Genomic DNA, 22,131 nt, shown 5'->3' on the forward strand with positions numbered 1-22,131 from the left:
GGGGGGGGGGGGGGGGGGGGAGGAAACTGGGAAGGGAGGAGCTGTTCTTTATTGATGGGTGCTCTCAAATTCTACTCCCAGAAGACTATTTCCGGTATCTATACAATTAAAGAGATAAAATAATTATACAAGTGCTTTAAAGTTACCCTCAAGAGAAAATCTAACATTCATACCTGCAATATTGACTGAAGAGATAAAGGCCGAAAGCACTGCTAGACTTTGAGGAGTGTTTTCAGGGAGATAGCTTCCTCCCATCAATACCAGCCCACCAACTGCAGTCAGTCCTGTTTAAAATGGATAAAAAAGTGTTACTGATCCTTAAAAGGCTCTACACCTATAGAAAGCTTCCTTTCAGCTGTCAAACAGATAACAGTCAACTCAAATTTTGACCCCTGCTTTACACATTATTATTTAAACAAAGATTACCATGGTCTTTTTCAGCAATACAAACATGTTTTAAAAGAAAAAAAAAAATAGTATATGAATACAGCTTTGATGTACAGTGCCCCAAGCAGAGTCAACCTCCGACTACTTGTTCAGCAAAGAAATTTTGTTTTTAACAAAGTAGATCAGACTCAACCTGTCACATATGTACACACACAGATATAGAACATATTTATAGTTATGAATCTTACGGTTCACTTGTGAATTTTTTTTTCTTTTTCCCCTTTCAAAACACATAGTTTGAAGAGAGGCAAAAAGAAAATATGAAAGACAAATTATTTTCAGGTCAACATTTTTGAGAGATGGGAAGAAAGATGTGTTCTATGAAAGGAGAGACTGCAACACTCCAAGTAAAACAAACTTTAAAGCAAAGAGGTTAGGAGTGAAAAATTACTTATAAAATTAAAAGTACATAGCACTATATTTGCCATTCTTTTGAAAATAAATACTCTCAGAAAAAGTATGTTTTAGGTGTCCTACTCAGACATGCAAAGTAATACTAGGCTCTTCAGCATTTTAAAAGGCGTATTAGAAGACTTCTGTCTAAAGTTTGGGTAAAATGATCTGTGCCTACTTCAAATAAAAAATAAGCAGTAGCATGACAGCTACTTACCTGAGATAGCATTAGTTACTGACATGAGTGGAGAGTGAAGAGCAGGAGTCACACCCCATACTGTATGGTACCCCACTATTCCAGCTAGTCCGAACGTCGTCACCATTTGCGTGAAAGCAGTATTAGGAGCTACAATGCCCAGTCCTAGCATGCCAGCTAAACCTGGAAGAAATCCACAGCAAAACTCTTCTATAACTTCTCAATGATTTCTTACATTTAAACTCTGTACAACAGGAGTCCAGTATTGAGCTAATAGCAAAACAGTTTTGTGCATGGACTTGTTTCAAGATCAGGTGGATCATATTTGTTAACTACAACACTCTTTCAGTGCTAGTGTTTCTTTTACAATAGAAAATAACACCATAAATATGATATGCACATCTTTGTTGCACATGTACACAAAGCAGCAAAGATACATTTCTACACTGAATCCTGTCAGTCTCCTGTTCTATAGCAAAAATGTAGATGAGTCACAATCTTGTTGAGATACTACTCATGAGACTCAAAGCAGGCATATGAAGAACAGCAGTTAAAATTAATAATACTCAATTTATTAATTTCCTCATGCAGAAGTTCTGATGCACATAGAATAACAAATGACAAGAAGAGATAATATTTATTGGTCAAGACAAGTGTCATTCTTAGTACTTCAGTAGATTGTGGGCATTTAAGTCTCATACAATACGCTGAAGTTTGAAGAAAGCAATAGCACTGAATTGATTCTGCTGCAAAGTACGCACAGTCCCTAGCAGGAGTCCTTCAGAACTCAGGCCTTTAATAAAGCCAAACACACATACATTCACACAGCATGAGTCAGCACTGTTTAGAATGTTAATAATCTGGTTAAATTTCTAAAATTTTATTTTCCCTCTCAAAAGTAATTATTACACTGATTTTGCACTAGAGTACACCAGCCAATCATCTGCTCTCCCAAACAGTTATTAAATTGAATGAGTAAGATGAGGAGTAATTTTAAAATATTAGCCAAATGAGAAATGTTCTACACTGATACTCCCAACTCTGGAAGTTGCTTACCTGCTGTGTATACAGATGCACTAGTCATAGTTTTTCTAAAGGGTGTAATAGTAGCTGCTTTTTCCGCTTCCAGCTCTGCTACAGTCTTCTGCTTCACAGGGGCTCCTTGAGGAATGTTATTTGGTGGAGGTGCTGGGAAAATCACTTTGCCATCCTGACAAGAGATATGTACAGTTATACCTAACGTGGCAGATACTTTATAGTTAGAAGAGCCTACTCTTCTTAAAACTGCAGCTCAGGCAAGTCTTAACATCCTACAGCCATGACCCAGGAACACCTTTTATGCCTTAGCAAAAGTTTGCAAAGCTGGATAAGTACAGCCTGACCAAGTTAACCATATGAGTTTACACACTTTTTGCACAAGATTTATTATGAATGTCCAAGAGCACATGATGGAAACACACCACAAGGCTTGAAAACAGATGACAAAACAAAAATGTAAAGTTCCTTAATGGAAAACATTTATGCAAAATAAAACAGGGTCTTGGAAATAAAATCTGCTACAGATCTGAAGTGTAATCATAGCCTGCCCAGACCTCAGCTAGGTACCAAGTATGATGTCTCATACTGTTGCTGTTTTCCAGGCCTCTGGAGGAATAAGTGGTGGAGCTGTCAGACCTGAGCTGTACACACCATTTCAGTGGTCTGGGAGAGCTGAAGTCAGCTACTCTGGAGGAGTCTGATGTTATCATAAGCATTACAAAATATTGGCAAAATTATGCAGAAAAACTCATCAGAAATTAATACCTCTTACCTAAACTGCAAATTATTACTTCCTAATAGCTGCAGGAAGAGAGCCCATACTGGCCTATGCCCTAATTTCTATTTTATTATTTCTTAACAGAGCTTGAAGTATCCTGCATATCCTAGTTCCACATCTTTCTTCTGAAGTTTCTGAGAACAGAAACATGTACATATTTAAAAAACAATATAGGAAGAATGTTTTTCTGGTCCTGTAGTGGTGGTTCAAACATGTTTTAAATAACTATGTTTTCATCACATGAATACAAGTAAATTAAATCTTTTCCTGTTTTTCAATAGTAGACGTTATGCATTTGTTTAACCATAACAAGATGACAAAAGCAAAGAGGTTTCCCTTCACAAACCCAGACAGAGGAATATCTGAATACAAAACACAATTGACCCCAGTGTTCATCAAGCTCCATCTGAAGTCCATTGGCATGCAGTATCTTTGAATGCATTTTGAAGAGACAACTCTGATAAATGTAGAAGTATGTAATCACAAATTAAGAAGAGAATATTTATTGATTTACCTTCATTACTACAGTTCCTCTAACAACATGATCCAGAGTTCCATAATCAAATTCATCTTTTGGATCAAAGTAGAAGTTCTCTTTGTCGGGACTAATAGCCTTTAGGAGTTTGATAATATTATTGGAATACAGAGTACTGGCCTGAGTAGCCATTCTGCTAGGCAGGTCTGTGTAGCCAATGTGTGTAACACCCTGGGAAAAAAAAAGTCAAGTACAATATTAAGGATTAGTACAATCTCAGAAGAATCATATCTTCCAATATATCCTTCTGGAAATATATATCCTGTTTCACTTATTTCCATTTTTAACCCCAGCTAAAACTGTTACCTGCAGCTCTAACATTATTAAGCTGTAAGAGGATTACTCACAGCAGTTACAGAATTCAACACAATCAAACCCAACACCTTAAATGCTATTAGCAACAAGCCTACACAGAGTGGAAGATGTATTGGTCCAAGAGCTTGTCCTCTCCAAACCCTACCATTGCCTCAGAACTTAGCTTCTTAAAGCAACCAGGTAACAGATTATCCTGCCCAGTGCTTGGCATCTTCTCAGTCCTTCTGGAGGGCATGCACTGGAGGCAACCTTCTCTATGACAAAGGAGTAAAGGGAGTTTCCTCAGATCTAGCTACCTGTACAAGTAATATGCTCAGTTCGTGCTTATGTAAATAAGTAATATAATATATCCACACTGTTTAAAGAGCAAATGTGAGTGAGTATACCTGGCTATCATGCTTTTGGAAGTATGGGAAGCTGAGGATGCCATACACTCTGCATGTTCAAGTGGACTTGGTTAACACTGTTCCCTCAACCTACAGGTAAGATCCACACATGCTCTGGCTTCTTAATGCAGTGCTCTATTATACTGCTAATATATCTGCACTGCTGCTCTTTTCCACAGCTCAGTGTCAGCATGCTACATTCAGGGGTAATACTCTGATTAGAAGAGCTCCATATAAATTCATCCTGCAAATACCTTATTTCTGTCCTACATACACTAATTTCAGTTTTTAAGCAATGACATCAAAAGCCCTAGAAAACCACAAAGCCAAATACAATGCATGACTCATTATATATACACACAGAGCCTTGTTTGTATTAATGAAAATCATGACAGCAATATGTCTCACAGGCTTCCCTAGTAACAGCATTACGTCCTTACAGTACCAAATAACTCATCACCCAAATTTCTCTAACTGCTAGTAGATTTCTCACAACTACGAGAAATAAAACCCAAAAAGGAGAAAAACAAGCTCTCAACTAAGCCAATGAACACTGGATCAAAACCAGAGTAGCTGGTTCAGTCCAGAGAAAAACTGCTAACTTCAATGATGCAATTCATGCTACTCCTAGTTTGGATACTCTAGGGCAGACACACTCATGTTGGTGAAGATAAAGACATATTACAAAGACAGCACCCTCCTGAAGCTGAAAATATACTGAGCTAAGCCAGAGACTTTGCACCGAAGTAAACAATGGCATAGTCTAAACCTGTTTAGTTTTCCTATGACAAGGACTGTTAACATCCTGTTATAAGATGATTAGCAAGTCAGAAAAGATGCTACTACTGTCTTTAGGCAGATCAAGACATAGACATCAAACCACACCCTCAACTCAGCAGACAAATCACTGGACTTGAAAGTCTAATTCACTTAACACTATTAAATTAACACTGTCCAGAAGTATTTGTTTCTTTAAAAATCTTCAAGTGGTTATAGAGATGACTAGTGACCAATTGCAAATCTAAAGGATTACTTAAGCCCAAATAGCAAAATCAGCTACTCACTTTCAGCATACAGTTTACAAAACACAATGTGAATTCATGCAAACTGAGAATGATCTGTTGAGTAGAATGCTCACCTTATGAACATACATTTCTCCAGGCTTTGTAGTCTCAATGTTTCCCCCTGCTTCTGCAGCTAAATCCACAACAACTGAACCTTCCTTCATTGATTCAATCATGTCTCTTTTAAACAAGATGGGAGCTTTTTTGCCTAACAAGAAAAGGCATATTAAGTTAAACACAAAATATAGTTTTTATCTGTAGAGCTCAGGAGGTGAATTTTCCCCTTCTGTGCTGGTTTAAGCCCTGCCGGGACTGGAGAGCACGTTGCTGTTGCCCCTCCCCCACCCACAGCCGGTCAGGCTGGAAGTTAAGCACAGACCCTGGGCTGAAATAAGAAGAAATTTAATACAACAGTGTGATAAAACAATCTGAACAACAGCAGTAGCAATGATAACAACAATAAACAGCAATAACAATGAACAAGACAAAAGATATACAGCAAAATACCGCTAAATGGTCAGGGAACAATCCCGCCGCGTGTGTCGCAACCCCCAAAAAGCAAAAGTAAAAGGGCTCCACCCCTGGACCTGACATCAGCATGGTATGAATAACCTGGCTGGAGATCCCTTCCCCCTCTCTCTCTGCTGGGGAAAACTTGACCCTATCCTAGTTGAACCAAGACACCCTCTCTCTCTATGAACATTATTTTTGTAAGCAAAATTTTCAAGTAATTGGTACCTAGAATGAAATGTCACCGAAGTTTATACAGGCACCGAGAAGAGATGCTAGAACATCTTGCTCCCAAGCATATAAAAAAAGGTATGCATGGGCAGTCTACCCTTAAAGATGCCGGCCATTAAAGACCAATTTTGTCCTCATTAAACCGACAACATCCAATCTTATAATTCAAATCATAACCAAAAAAAAAGATATGCCACATCATAAATTATTAAAATACAGGTGTTGTGCAATACAAAACACTAAAACTTAAGTTCTACCTTATCACATTTCAACTACAGAAGACAGTACTATTTCAACTGGACCTGTTTCAGTGAACAAGCTGGACAACAGAATATGCTTGGGAATTACATATTCTTACTTTATTACTATGTACTCCTTCATATCATCATATTTTCTTATTTAAACAAAGCAAAGGCTTCTAGTTTGTGAAAACAAAAGTTGTAAAAGGCACAAACTTTTAAGAACAGGCATTTATTAGGAAAGGGAAAAGGTACATGCTCACACAGACAAATCATTAACACCTGTTTTCACTGCAGGCACAGCTTCAAAACACGCCAACTTATGCAAGATAAATGAAAATTAGCATCTTGAATGTAAAACATACCTGGAATAAGCGCTGTAGTGATGATAATATCAACATCTTGGCACTGCTTAGCAAAGAGTTTCATTTCAGCTTCAATAAATTCTTTGGACATTTCTTTAGCATAACCACCTTGTCCTTCTCCAGATTCCTTTAAGTCTACTTCCAAAGGCTCGGCACCAAGAGACTTGAACTGTTCCAGAGCTGCAGCTCTAGGAAAAGAAAATAGAAGGAGCAGAAACAACCATTAAAGTCTACCATTACTTTTTCAGGTCTTTTTATTAGCAGTCTTCAGACAAGAGATCTAAAATGTATTCTAGGATTAAGGAGATCACAACTAAAATAATCAACTTTCTGTATCTAGTGAAAAAAGCAACTGCATCACTAACTTTAGGTCCCTAATGTAGATACTTGGATAAAGAATGAAGGCAGCCTGCAGTATCTGGTATAGTCAGCAGAGTTGCTCCAAGAAGTCTCAAAACTGGGAGCTTAACTGTTGACAAACTCTGCTCACCTATTTCTGTTGTCATGACTAGGTAAACCTAAAACCCAAACTCAGATGCTTAAAATACATGATAAACACACAACCTGTGACCCTGTCTAATCTGTGAAATGGAAGTCTTATTTTCACAGTGGAAAAGTGGTTTGGGGTGGGTTTGGGGGTGGGGGTGGTGTTTTGGGGTTTGTTTTTTTCCAGTTATCCTGTAAATCTGTAGTTTATTTTGCATCTCATGATATCACAGTAAATAATGAAACTAAATTTCAGTGTTAGGTGAACATTCACAACATAAAAGGATTTAACACAACATTCTTGCACACCAAAATAAAAGTATACAGGATGCTTAAGAAGGGAATTAAAATAAACTTAAAGAGTTTATTGTTCATAAAAGCATGATCAAAATCTGCCTAAAATTTTTCAGCTTTTTTTTAAGGCATATGCAGAGTGAAGGTTTTTTCATACTGCACATCAAAATCTGGAGATATATACCTCTTTATTCTTCTAGATATAGCTAAGTAGCACTAGATGCCATTTCTGCATAAAACCAAACATATATAAGTAATTTTAGTCCAAACACAGTATCAAGCACATAAATTGAATATAAGGCCATTTAATAATTTAAAAAGTTTGCAGTGCCAGTAGCTATAAGAAGAAAAACATTTGTGCTCTGTAATCTTCCCAGTCTACTGCTCTAAAAAACGGCTATGGGACAAAATAATCCTTCCAAACATAAAGACCAGAGGGAAGCAGCATTTAAAGCAGCTTCAGTTGTAGTTTCTGTTCTTTCATCTTGACTTTTATAAACAAAATAACTTGATCTTTTTCTCTCCTTTAGCAGATTGAAAGAAAGTCTCTCCAAAGAGATTCTAGACACCATCTCTGGGATCAGGACAGTAGAGGCGAATGAGAGTATGCAACTATGAACCCAGATCAAAGCAAACTATAAATAAGGACGTAAGGATTATTTCTTTACTATTTTCCCTGTGTCCTCAAGAAGAACAGACACATGAAATTTTCGATAAAAAGTAGTCCAACTTTCTTATTTTCAAAAAGCAATGATTTTTTTATTCCTATAGTTCTGAATGATTTAATGGGAAGGGCTCTTTGGAAGGCTTAGTTGTTCGAGGTATAACAAATGGAGGAACAACAATAGAATAAAAATGGTAGGAAAGGAATTGTGATTCAGTGCAGTACAAGTGCTTTCATTGCAATACAGCCACAAACTACTTAATCTTAAAATAACTGAAGATTACTATTACCATTTTCACACACCTACCTAGTGTCAAATCCACGAACCACTGCACCCATTGATTTAGCTGCTCCTGCAGAAGCCAAGCCAGCAACTCCTCCTCCTATGATCAAGACCTAGAATGATACCACCATCATGCTTAAAGCAGAAACTAAAACTGGTTAGAAAAGCAGCAGCACTGTACTGCTTTCACAACTGCAGATACGTCTCATTAACCAGCCATTTAACCAAATTACCTTAGGACACGGAACCCAAAATTACTTCAGTTAAGCTGCCCTGTAAATCTAACAGTTCAAAAGCTGTAACTCCTAACTTCACTTACCTGAGAGTCACCTCATCTGTAACTAACAATCTATAAGTTTTCTCCTTGATATTCTTTTTTTTTCCTTCCCTAATTCTACTTTAATTCTCTTCAGCACAATCCACCTACAATTACACTCAAGCAATCCTCTTCATCACAACCTTCAGTGCACCAGAAATCCGAACATCTCCAACTTTCCTTAACTGCTTCCTTGCCTACTCTATCTGGAAACAAAATAAAATCCCTCCATGTATAGCTAGTCCGATGTTTTAAACTAAGCAAACTTAAATAAAACTCAAATTATTCTATTATTCCCCCCAAAAGACACTACAGGTAGCAAATGGTATGGGAATAACTATAGGGATATCTAAAGTCTCTAGAACTAGCCCCAAGGCAGGAAAAAAGCCTTTAAACACAGTTTCAGCACTGATTAGCCGCTCAGGAACTCACATAGTCTTCTGCTACAGTATCTGTTTAATTGCACATACCTTTGCTGGAGGAACTTTACCAGCAGCTGTGATCTGACCCGTGAAAAATCGACCAAAGTGATTTGCTGCAAGTACAACAGCCTTGTAACTGTAAATTAAGGACAAACACCTATAAGTATTTTCACAGACTCAATACAATCCCATTCGTGACAGTAATCAAAAAGATGAACATTTGATGATAGCACGCATAGGATAAAGCAAGTTTAATATTTTACTACTGACCATAAGTTTAGTAGTCTGCCTCTGCTCATATTTATTGCCTTTTTTTTTTTTTTTTTCCACATCATGGAATGCATTTTCAGACAGAATTTTTGGATTGCAATCTTGAGTGTCCACAACTACTTACTCTTTCAAATAAAAGTTTACCTGAACAATATACAGATAACTTACCAGAAGTTTACTCCATGGTCTTTGAAGCTACTTTCAAAGGCTGTAACCTGAGGTTTGTTAGGGAAGGGAACATGAACAAGAAATTGCAAAACCCAGGCTAATCTTGCACTAAGCTCACTCAGACATGTAAACATACATTCAAAAAAGATACTCTGACCCTAACTCTGCAGAGACTTAGGGCAAATAGCTTAACCTTTCTGCTTCTTTTGCCGCATCTGCTTTGTAACCATCCCAGAAGGGGTGCCTTGATGCCAAGTTAACACCAGTAGAGCTAACTGAAAATGCAGATTAACACGTGACTATGTCTTTTCTTAACAACACTGTACATTTTCTTGCATTTTTACTGACAGTGTTGTGGACAGCCCCATTCCACACTGTCCTATCTCTAGCAGGAAAATATGGAATTCTGTATGCCTTAAAATTAGCTCTAATATGGAATCAGCTTGTAGATTTTATACCTTTAAATGTTATTAATTTCTATATTGCAGTAAAATTACACCGAATGAAAACACAGAGAAGTAACCAAATGTACACAGAAGTATACTGCTGGTGTTCATAAAATTCGGCTTATTATGCCTCACAGACATCATCTAAGTAAAAAAAAAAATTAAAAAGCAATAAAGAACCTAATAATAGAAATCAGCTTGATGACAACTACATTTTAATTCACTACAATACCACACACAAAGCATGAAGATGTCTGAGAGTATTTGGTCTTTTGTTTATATTTGCCATGGTAATTGCATTCACACTGAGTGCTGCTTGGGTTAGTTAGCTCCCAAAATCATTCAATCCCCACAACAGACAATCTGTGTTCAAGCTGTCTTAAGGATTTATTTGAGCCTGCTCTGATCTAATTCAGATCAAAAAGGCACAAGAAAAAGCAGTCAAGAAATTAGAACTGCCTTCAATTTTATTTATTCTTTTTTAAAGAAAAAAAACACCTTGATCTGATCTGCTGCAAAGCTAACCATAAGAAACTTAAGTTGTTTGGCACCTCCAATGGTGTCATCCTGCTTGAAACAGCTGTATGAAATTAGAGGCACAAAATTGTTTTAGATATAACTAATATCAAAGCAAATATCTTTTAATCCAGCTATGCTTACTCAAGCTGAAAAAAAGAAAAAACAGAAGAAGTAAGATTCATACCCAGCAATGTTGGCCATAGAGCTAAGTGCATCATATCCCTGAGCAATGGTGACCCGTGGAACTTGATCCATAGCCAAGACAGTAGTCTTTTTTTCTGCAAGTTTTTTCAAGAGGTCTGGATTTTGTGCTGGGTAGATAAAACTAATCAGGGTAGCCGCCGTCTTAAAAAGATCTGCCTCATGAACACCTAGAGCCGAGTTATATATAGGAGCCCTCACCTGAAGAAAGAGAGAAGTTTCCAAATTAATCAGAGGAAGTCAGCCAGAACATACTTCACTTCCTTTCTCCCAGGTTGCAGTCTGTCCATTCCCATCCACAAAGTATAAAAGGGAGAATTTGTAGCAACTGCTGTTTACACAGCTGAACAGAGCAACTGCACTGCATAACTGCAGTCCACATAGTAGAATTAGCTCTAGGTGAATTGGTGACAGGGCAATAATAGTCAGCACACACCTTAGGAAAGATCTGATGGCTTCTACCCAGCAGTTGCTGGCTTTTGACACAGAGCTGCCTTAAAAGCCGCCACTTAAGCAAAATGACTACTGAACAGGTGTGCCAATCAAGCTCAACAGACTAACAATCACTAATTAGGTTGCAATGTACCATTACATAAAGACAATTTCAAGCATGAAGTCCAGCAAATACTCATCTGTATTCCCTTAAATTTCTTACTTTTCTCATAAGAAACCTACTTAAAAAGGGTGCCCACAAACTAGCTCAAAGAAATTTTGTGTTCAATCCTGGCAGGATAACTTCAAACAGAGCAGTTAAAGGAGCCCTCAGCATCAACTGTAAGGTCTTTTTTCCTTCAGGACTCTGCACAACCTAATACCTCTCAAGCAACTTCACTTTTAGCAGTCTTCTCACATCACCTGCAACTCATCTAGTTAAAAACACTTTTGAAAGACACTACTGGTGTGGAACTGTTGGATGTCTGATTGAGAAAAGTTAGAAACTTGCGTCTTCAAAATTCCAAGCAACTCTCTAAAAACTAACTTAAGTTTTATGTTACTAATTTTGAAGCAAAAGTTTCTTAGAGCAGGGATCTCATCTGTTTACAGTCCAGAACTAGTTTACCTTGCTCTAGAAAACACAACTTCTCCAAGGTAGCTAAAACCTGATAAGAAATTATCCTCAATTTTTTCAGTGCTGTCATTTACTAATTTATTACTGTAGGTGCACACCTAAAGACAGACTGAGATTGAATCAGACCTTACAATTTACATTACTAATTTAAAGGAGCTTACTTACTGAACTTACAGCAGACTATTAGAAAAAAATTACCTATATGTTTCTCCAAAAATAATATAACAGGATAGATGTTAATAAAGCAATTACTTTGACAATCAAATCAGAAGCCAAGACTTCCTTGGTCCCCTGGATCTTTGCTCCAACTTCCCTGTAATGGTCATCAGAAAATTTGGAAGCTTCTCCAGCACCAGATTCCACCACAACATTGAAGCCTTGTTTAACCAAGGCTTGAACTCCAGCCGGTGATAGAGCCACTCTCTTCTCATTCTCAAATATCTCCTTGGGGACACCTACAGTCAGGTGTTTATAAGGAATTCCTGTAAGTGGCAGATAAGACAGAATTAGTCGCACTGAATAATGAATTTATATTAATGGCACTCTTCAGTGTTGTACAGACACATGCAGACATGTCACACTCAGCAATTCTCCCTCCTAAAGAAAGAGGAAGAAGGGTATTTTCTAGCATCGTAGTTTATCTTTCCCTAAATTATACCATCTTAAATCCCTCTCTAGTCACTTCAACGTTATGAAGAAATCAACAAATGAGCTTGAACAGCTGAACTGTATTTTAATTGAACATGTTTTTAATGTCTATCAAATTACAGTTGTCTCAGATCACTATTAATGAATGTAACTTACATGCCATGAAGTACATTAAAAGACACAACTAATTCATTAGGTACTCAGAGTTGCTACAGAAATGAAAAATATGCATTCAGGAGTAGATGAAGAATAATGGAATATCCATCTACTAGTTTGTTCAGTTACACTTCTCTTCAATGTTTTCTCCTTGTCCTAACTTGTTCAAAGCTCTACTAAAGAACACAAGGAAACCACGGAAGCTGCAATTTATCAGTTTTAGCTTAATGATTCAAATTACAAACAATCCAACTTTGTTCATATACAATTTAAGGGCTTCCAGTCTAATAACTGACAGTTAAACCTCTCTGACCCAAGCAACTGTTTGAATACATTATTTATAAATACACAGATTCAAGCAGAAAAATCATTTATCAAACTACCACATTGCTTCAGTTACACTAGACAGCATGCGGTCCAGCACACACGCCCAGTTCTGCACCAGCTTTCAGCGATGTCTATTCAGATTTTAAACAGGGATGGAGACATTTATATACAAGATACTTACACCACACACATATAAATGAAATATAACTTGAGCAGCCTAAGCAGTCATGCATATTAGAGTTCAAGCAAAAAAAAAAAAAAAAAAGAGAGAAGGGTGAAATACTTGTTTTAAATTACAAATCTGCTTTTAATTTGGCCACCAATACTATGTAATGCGCTACAAAAATTGTACCAGACTAGCAACATTTTGCACATTTTAGGAAAGCCTCCTTTTCACTTTTGTTTTCCTGTTTCAGATAGAAACAGGCAAAACAAAGACAAAAACATACCACACTGTAAGAACTTTGAGGAACTGAATTATTTTAAATCCAATTCTATGAAATAAAAGTGGGTCTGTAAGGTGCTTAAAGCTGTTAGATTAACAACTGTCAAGATACTATCAATTTAGAACATTCTGAAAATACAATACAGAGTTGCTAAGAACTGGTACATTGCGGGAGCTATGGACACGCACATGACCAGTATGATCAAGCAATGCCAATTTATTGAAGGTAAGCAAGCCCTTTTATAGCTTTCTCCCGTGCACATGAATGGTACGTGGGACAATCCTTATGACTGGATAGTTAGCTTTGCCAACATGCTTCAAGCCTTCTTGCAATTGGATAATAAGCGCCACACTCAATGTCTTTCTCCGCCCAACCCATCTCCTGGAGTTGTTTGTTTGCTGAGTTCTTTGTTCTATGTCCTTGTCATGTCCTTGCCGAGGCATGCACACATGCAGGATTGCTCACATGTCCATTATCTCCCAACATATCCCTCTTTTTGGTTTTTGAGCAATCCACATTCCTTGCGGGCTTTTTTGCAACGATTGTTAATGCAACAAACTAAGCATGGCAAAATAATAACAAACTTAACAATTACAACAATTAAAACAATTACAATTCCTCCTTGCAAAAACTTCTTCAACTATCCTGTGAACATAGTTAATTGTCCTATGTAACTTGGGCCTCTACTGGTTCGGAAGGGATTTCAATAAACACATTCAGAATGTATGAGCATTAATCACTGTCAGAACCATCGCTAGCCTTAGGATTGTGAGCTTGACCTTCTTTCCAAGGCCGTACCCAGCGAGATGGAACCCACCGTAAGCCATGATCTGTAAGCAAACACAAATAACCTCTGCCTGTTAATTGTACTTTAACAGGTCGTTCCCATTGCCCAGTATTCAAGTTTTTGAACATAACTAACGGTTGCTTTGTGCCCATAGATTGTTCAGCATCACCCTTTATTGCTAAACTGTCAATCATCATTGGTGGTTCTTGACATTCTCCTGTAAGCCTCAAAAACTTTCAAACATATAAAACTTTGTTTAATCATTCAGCTGGCATCATACCTGACATTCTCCCTTTATGTTTTTGAAGCATTTGCTTCAGAGTTTGATGAGCTCGTTCAATGATCACCTGTCTAGTGGGAAAGTGTGGAATTCCTGTGCAGTGTTTGATGCCCCATAAGATACAGAAGTGTTGGAAGCATCCAGAAATATGGTCAAGCTGGACCATTGTCTGTTTTGATCTTTCTTGGCACCTCAAGTACAGCAAAAGAACTATATGAGTGTTTTTCAACATGTTTAGCTGTCTCTCCAGCTTGAGCTGTAGCCGAAATAGCCATAGAAAAGGTATCAATAACAACGTGTACATATTTTAACCTACCAAATTCTGCTGAGTAACATTCATTTGCCATAATTGCAAAGATGATAGGCCCCGTGGGTTAACTCCTGTTCCCTGGCCAAACCCTATTTTTTTACAGGATGGGCAAGAGGCAACAATGCCCTTCGCATCCGCAAAAGAAATTTTAAGTTGTTTATGCAACATTTTTGCTGACTGATGTAAAAAATTGTGAGATTCTCTAGCTTGTGCAAAATTTGGAGAGGGCCCAGACCAGGCTGGAGCAACCAACTGATCAGTTAGTTCATTTCCATACCCTAATCCTTCTTTGGATTGGTGACTTCTGATGTGAGTAATAAAGTAGACAACGCTTCTCTATCAAGAGTGTGAACTAGTTGTTGCAACAGTTTCCCTAAGTGTTTATTTATTTTTTATTTCTTTTACTTGTCCTCATTCAATCCTTTTTACTACTCCTACTAGTGAATCAGACACTACATTTAATCCCAAATCTGTCCAGGACAAAAATGCCCACAGAACTGCTTGGAGTTCTAATGTCTGCAAGGAATCTTCTCTTTGGCCTTGAATGAGGTGATATTTCCATTCCTCTCCTTCTAACCAGATACATGCAGCTTGCTTTGATTTTTCCCTGCATCTGTAAAAACTGTTAACCCTTGAACTGGTACTTCCGATTGCAATGGAAAATTTTCGATTACTTGGTTCATTAACAACAGTAGTAATCGATGTACTGGATAAACATTAGACAGGTCGCCAGTATAATCTTCAAGAGCAACTTGTAATGCCTCACAATGTCTAAGCAGCCATTCTAAATATTCTTGTATTAGTGGGACAATAATAATTTGAGGATCAGTGCCTGTAATTTCAATAATTCTGTGTCTGCCTTTCATAATTAACTGTGATACTAATTCTGCTCTTGTAGTTATGGCTTTCTTAGGGGTATGTGCAGTAAAAACCCACTCTAGAATTCATAATGGTTGTCTTTGTTCTGAGTTCCATTGCATAATGATGGCTAATGGATATTGTCTATTTCCCCCACTATTGATAATCATCAGTTGCACTGGGAGTTCTAATTGTATTCATTGTGCATGACATGACCCTATCTTATCTGTAATTTTCTGCAAAGCAATTTTATGTTCCTGTGTCAAGGTTCATTTACTATCAGCTTGAACAGTAGTGTTCAATAATGGCATTAATGGCTTTAAATCATCATTGGTAATACCACATAATTTTCTAACCCACTGGATATCTCCAATCATTTTTTGGACATCATTTAATGTGTGAACCTCTGTGTTAATTTTTAATTTCTGTGGACGAATAGTGGCATTGGTTATAGTCCACCCTAAATACTTCCAAGGAGAGGTAGACTGTACCTTTTCAGGGGCTATTTTCAAATCTCTATTGGACAGTTCCTTTTTTGCAAATGACCTAATATAACTTCTGATTGCATGTGTTCCCCACCTATTAATATATCATCCATGCAATGGTAAATAATTAGTTGGGGAAACCTTTTTCTGACTGGTTCCAATGCCCAGGCAACAAAGATTTGACACATAGTGGGAGAATTCTTCATCCCTTGAGGTAACACTACCCAATGATACCGTTTTGCTGGCTCAGCCTTATTTATAGATGTTACAGAGAATGCAAACTTCTCCCCATCATCTTCATGAAAAAATGGTGCAACCACCTCACGCACAGCAGCCGCATAAGCTGTAACATTATCTTGCTGCATCCCTCTATTGGTTAATTCAATCATGTCAGCTACAGACACGGGCTCCTTGCGGGAGGGTAACTATCGCTTGGTGGATGGGTTAGCATTCTCAAAGGCCTTTAATTTAAACCTGTTTTCCTTCATTTCTATGGTCATGTCATATTGCTGTTCAAGAGAATCATAGAGGCGATCTACAAATTTAGAATAAAGCTCATTAAGACCTTGTTTTACTGTTACAAATTTATCTTGCCATTTCCCTTCTGTATCATGCACAGACATTAGGGCTTGACAAGCTATTGACTGCGATAGTTGCAACACTTCATTAGGGAAGTTGACTTGCATATCTACTGCTGCAAAGAGTCCTGTACCTAATAACATTTGCGCTTGAATGAGATAAAGTGGATCGCCTTGTGGTTGCGGCTGAGCTTGCTTATTATTAGCTAATTTAGTACATGCACTTTCAAACAACATTTTTTGAGACGGAGTTAATATAACTGCCGCTATTTGATCAATATCTTTTGGAATTAACAGTGATGATGAAAAAATATAATTAATAATTTGTTTTGTTAATTGATGATGAAGACCATTTTGTATTACTGAAGCTCTAGCCTTTTCAAGCAAAAGGATCCCATTCATTAGTACCGATAACACTATTAATAGAAACAGGAAACTGTTGGGGGAGGCAATGGGTCTGCCACCAGCCTGATTGAAGAAGAGTTCCACCTTGATAAGATTCCAGTGTAGCCTTGAAAAGAAGGATGTGTCTTCTGAATAATCAAGATAAGAGGAACAATGAGCAAGGAAGCAGGATGTAAGAGCTGCAGTCTCAACCTATGGAGGAGCAGATTAGAAGAGTACAAATTAACCGATAATTAAATGCTAATGTTAAAAGACAACTATGTAACCAATCAAAAGAACACACGGTTTGGTAAAGCAGATATAAAAGAAGGGTTTGGAAAATAAAGATAATTAGACATTCTGCCTGCAACATTCGTTTGTCATGTTCATCTCTACCACGACAAATGGTTACCCCGACATGATAATTTGAAGGCAACGTAATTGCAACAAAGGGGACGTAATAAGAATCCAACATGATTTTGACACAGAGTTTGAGAAATTCTGTGTGGGATGCATGATGACTTGCAGTGGAGATGGAGCCCAGTGAAGCTGAGAGCAGTGGGAATCTGCCTGGTCCGGACCTGAACTTCAACACCTAATAAGGTGAGCCACCAGGAACAAAACTTTAGTTATGGGCCAACAAATAATGAAAGAGGAAGAAACAATATTGTCTACTTGGAAGGCCCTATTAAAAAGAAAAGGTATAAAAACCACCAACCAAGTTTTAAGGAGAATGCTGATATGGAGTAAGATGCTACCATTGTTACTGCATTTAGTGTGAACAAATGGGAAGAATTAGGAGAGAAATTGCTTAAGTTTGCCTCTCAGGGTAATAAGAATGCAACTGACCTTCTTACAACCTGGAGGTTGTTGTTAAAAGAGACTTTAAAGGACTTTAAGGCAAAGCAAGAAAGCTCAGGGGAAACCCCTTGGGCGTCCATGGTCCGGGTCTTGGCAGCAAGAAGTCAAGATATAGACCTAGCAGGGGGAGCCAGTCCTAAACACAGACTGCAGTTGAGGGTGGGGGGATTGTATGAGGACTCTGATGAAGCACAAGATGAGTTGTTTCCTCCACAAAGTCTGAATGAGCAGAAAGTCCATCAGACAGCCACCCCATCACCTCCCATCATGGAGCACTCTGCTCCACCACCTCCCTCAGATGAGGAGAAAGCCCTGCGCACTTTGCTTATTTGGTGCAAAAGGAAGGGTCCCTGCTGATGCACTGTCTGCTCTTCATCTTGAAACATGGAAAGAGGCAGAGATCGCCTTATTCGAGGCGGCCATAGGAAGAATGCCATCGCTGTGTCATCTTCAACTGCATGGCAACTGGTACATCAACCCCTGAAACAGTTAAAAAGTGATGGGACTGCCGTGGCAGCTGCAGCCAATGCCAGGTCACCTAGTGGGTCCGATTCTCGGACGGATCCTACAGTTGTGTGAAACACCTCCAGAAAAGCTGTCAGCCCCTTCCACACGTCCACTACCTGCTGATAAGGACAGCATTTTCCTGTTATTAAAGAACTACAGAAAAGCATTAATGAGGACGGACTTAAAAACTCATTCACAGCAGCTATACTGGAGGCAATCGCTCACGGCTGTACTCAGCATTCGCGCCCCCCACCTGCAGGTATGAAGTTGGTTGTAGCGGACCTGGGGCCTGCCCAAGCCCCCCCGCCATGGGGCGGCTGCCTGCAGCCTCTGGCACCACGCTCTCGGCCTGCGCCCCCCCCCCCCGCCACACACCAGAAGTGGCAGGTTTTTACAGCAGGTGCTGACACTGTGATGCATCGTCCCTTGTCTGTCAACACCAGATAATCAATAAGCATTGGCTTTACATATTCTTAATGGTGTTTTGCTGTTTGTAGTATTTGTCATTTTATGTTGTGTGAGTAACGAGTGTTTTGTGCGGTTGTGTGATTGTTTTGCGTGCATGAGACACAGCCCAGCTGCGGAGTTCAAGTGAATATTCCTTAGTGCAGAGCCCCTAGTGCCCACCTGCTGGGTCACTGGTGCTGCCTGTTTGTTGGGGCTCAGTGTTTTAAGTGTCACAAGTGAAATATCTCCTCTAGCAGGAGGCAGTAATTTTGTGTTCATTGTCTTAAATTTCAGTGCGTAGTCTATGGGGACAGTGCACCTTTGTACTATCTGAATATTGTCAACTTACTTAATTAGTGTTTTAAGGTAAAGTAGACGAAATAGGAAGCAGCCAGACCAGGAGAATAGTCAAGAAGAGTCCCCTAGGCTGTATTTTAGAACACTGGAAGAAGATAAGGGGACCTCCAAGCACAAGTGTAAATAAAAAGACATTGTTAAGGTCCCACTTGATGCAAAAGGACCTATAGGATGAGGATTGAGCATGCTACTAATCAGGCGATCTAGCAGCACTTTGAATGGATTAATTGTGCATGTGGGAATTATTGATGCCAATTTTACTGGACAAATTTGCACTATGGTTTCTACTCCTTACCCACCAGTAACCATTCCAAAAGGCACTCGCATTGCTCAGCTTGTACCTTTTTTGAGTTGTGTTCCTAAGACAGAACAAAGGTTGCGACATGATGGAGGAATCAGCTCCACAGGACCTTCACAAGTCCTCTGGTCACAGACTGTTTCATCATCAAGACCACAGATAGCCTGTACACTATCCAACAGAGGACAATCGCCAACGATAGTAACACTCACTGGACTTCTGGACACGGGAGCTGATGTAACTATTATATCACATTATTCCTGGCCATCCACCTGGCCAACAGAAAATATGAGAATGGGAGTGACAGGACTGGGAGGGTCAACACAAGCAAGAGTAGCAGCTACGCCAATTCTGATCACCAACCCTAAGGGTCAACAAGCTACCATTAAACCTTATATGACGACAGCCCCCCTGAATCTGTGGGGAAGGGACTGCTTATCACAGTGGGGAGTTAAAATCACTACGAATTTTTAACAGGAGCCACTGTGCTGCAGGATGTTAAACAACCCACACTTGCATTGACCTGGTTAACAAATAATCCTGTGTGGGTGGAGCAGTGGCCCCTGCCAGTTGAAAATTAAAGGCCCTGCAGGAATTGGTGGCAGAACAGCTAGTTGCTGGATATATTGAACCTTCTCATAGCCCATGGAATACCACAGTGTTTGTAATCAAAAAGAAATCAGGAAAATGGTGATTTTTACATGACCTACAGCAAATTAATGCTGTCATGGCTACAATGGGAGCCCTACAACTGGGCCTACCCTCACCTGCAGTGATACTTGTAGATTGGAAAATCATTGTGATGGATTTAAAAGATTGGTTTTTTACTATCCCATTGGCCTCTCAAGATTAAAAAAACCTGCATTTTCTGTGCCTTAAATCATGCAGAACCTTCAAACAGGTATCAATGGAAGGTTTTACCACAAGGCATGAAAAATTCACCAGCAATCTGTCAGTAGTTTGTAGCACAAGCTTTGTCACCTGTAAGGGAAAAATTTCCTACTAGTTATTGTTATCATAACATGGATGACATGCTGTTAGCGTCAAACAGCAAGGAGCAGATGAATGACATGGAGAATTTGGCCAGAGATTAATTACAATATAGATTAATTATTGCCCCTGAAAAGGTACAAAAATTAGAACCCTGGAAATATTTGGAAATGACAGTCACAAGCAAGCAGGTTGTGCCCCAACCTTGAAACTCAACCTTGAGGTTAAAACACTCAATGATGGGATCCTTGAATTGGATCAGGCCCTATCCTGGACTGACCAATTCACAGTTGCAACAATTACTGGAATTATTAAAAAATTCCAATGATCCAACAGAACCCAGAATATTAAATAAAGAAGCATTAAATGTAATTCACATTGTGGAACAATCTATACACAAGAACTCTGTTTCTTGAATAGATCTGTCTCAACTGGTACAATTCTTTGTACTAATTGACAAAACTGTGCCATTTGGTGCCTTGGTGCAGTGGAATCCTGAGTGGGATGACCCATTGCATATTTTAGAATGGATGTTTTTATCATTCCGACCATGAAAAACTGCTCCTGGATTGTTTGAACTTATTGCTGATGTAATCATAAAAGCCAGAAAATTATGTTTAGAACTAACAGGGTGTGATCCAGCTACGATTGTTTTACCTGTTCAAAACTGGTATTTGGAATGGTGTCTGGCAAATAATTATGAGCTGCAAGCAGCCATGGCAGCTTTTCAAGGTCATATATCGTATCATCTACCATTGCACCCGCTACTGAAATTCGCTCGAGAAATACCATTTGGTCAGTAAAATTTAAGCCAGCCAGAACCTGTGAAAGGTCCCACTGTCTTTACAGATGGTTTGGGGAAAACGCATAAAGCAGCAGTAGTATGGTATGAAAACAACTACTGGAACAACAAAGTAGTATAACAAAATGGTTCTCCACAAGTAGTAGAGTTACGTGCAATAGCTATTGTTTTTCTATTTTTTCTATGCCTGTAAATATTGCAACTGATTCAGCATATGTAGCTAACTTAGCTTATTGACTAGACAAAGTGGTTTTGACCATGTCAGACAATCAATTATTGATGTGCTCTTGGAACTCTGGAAAAGTATTCAACAACAAACAGAACCTTATTTTATCATGCACATTCGTAGTCATACTACTTTACCAGGGTTTTATATGGAAGGTAATGCCAGAGCGGATGCTCTTGCTTCTGCTATGGCTCTGAGTACTGTTCCTAACATGAAGCAACAAGCTGTATTATCACATCAATTTTTTTATCAAGGTTTTCGAGCTTTATGACAGCCGTTTGGTTTGACCCATACTGAAGCTCGCTCTGTTGTAGCTGCCTGCCCTGATTGCCAAGGAACTCACACTCCAGTGTATTTTGGTAGTAATCCCAGAGGTATGCCGGCTTTATAGATTTGGCAGACTGGTGTTACTCATATAAATGAGTTTGGCAGACAGAAATATGTTCATGTTTCTATTGATACTTATTCCCATGCTTTGGTAGCAACAGCACATAACAGAGAAACAGGAAAAGATGTGATTCGACATTTGCAGAAGGTTTTTTCTATGCTTGGGGTGCCACGCCAAATTAAAACGGACAATGACCCAGCATATGTTTCACAGCGAGTTCAGACATTTTTTAATTTGTGGGGTGTTACTCATGTTACAGAAATTCTCCATTCTCCAAGAGAACAAGCAATTGTTGAGTGTGCACATGGCACGCTGAAGTGGCAGCTTCAAACATAAAAAGGGGGAATGATTGGGGAACCAC

General features: G+C 38.7%; 1 protein-coding gene across 1 annotated transcript in view; it reads right to left on the reverse strand.

Moving 5' to 3' along the window:
- NNT (nicotinamide nucleotide transhydrogenase) overlaps positions 1-22,131 on the reverse strand; it is a 58,740-nt gene that overhangs the window by 27,106 nt on the left and 9,503 nt on the right. The window contains exons 3-12 of the mRNA XM_026865923.1: positions 11,888-12,117; positions 10,550-10,767; positions 9,011-9,098; positions 8,249-8,337; positions 6,498-6,685; positions 5,227-5,360; positions 3,367-3,558; positions 2,093-2,246; positions 1,058-1,219; positions 174-284 (exon numbers count right to left, since the gene is read on the reverse strand). Of these exons, the coding sequence (XP_026721724.1) occupies positions 174-284; positions 1,058-1,219; positions 2,093-2,246; positions 3,367-3,558; positions 5,227-5,360; positions 6,498-6,685; positions 8,249-8,337; positions 9,011-9,098; positions 10,550-10,767; positions 11,888-12,117 (1,566 nt within the window). The remainder of the gene's footprint in view (positions 1-173; positions 285-1,057; positions 1,220-2,092; positions 2,247-3,366; positions 3,559-5,226; positions 5,361-6,497; positions 6,686-8,248; positions 8,338-9,010; positions 9,099-10,549; positions 10,768-11,887; positions 12,118-22,131) is intronic.

The sequence above is a fragment of the Athene cunicularia genome (assembly GCF_003259725.1).
Source record: "Athene cunicularia isolate RWA chromosome Z unlocalized genomic scaffold, athCun1 chrZ_part1, whole genome shotgun sequence".
NCBI classification, from domain to species: Eukaryota; Metazoa; Chordata; class Aves; order Strigiformes; family Strigidae; genus Athene; species Athene cunicularia.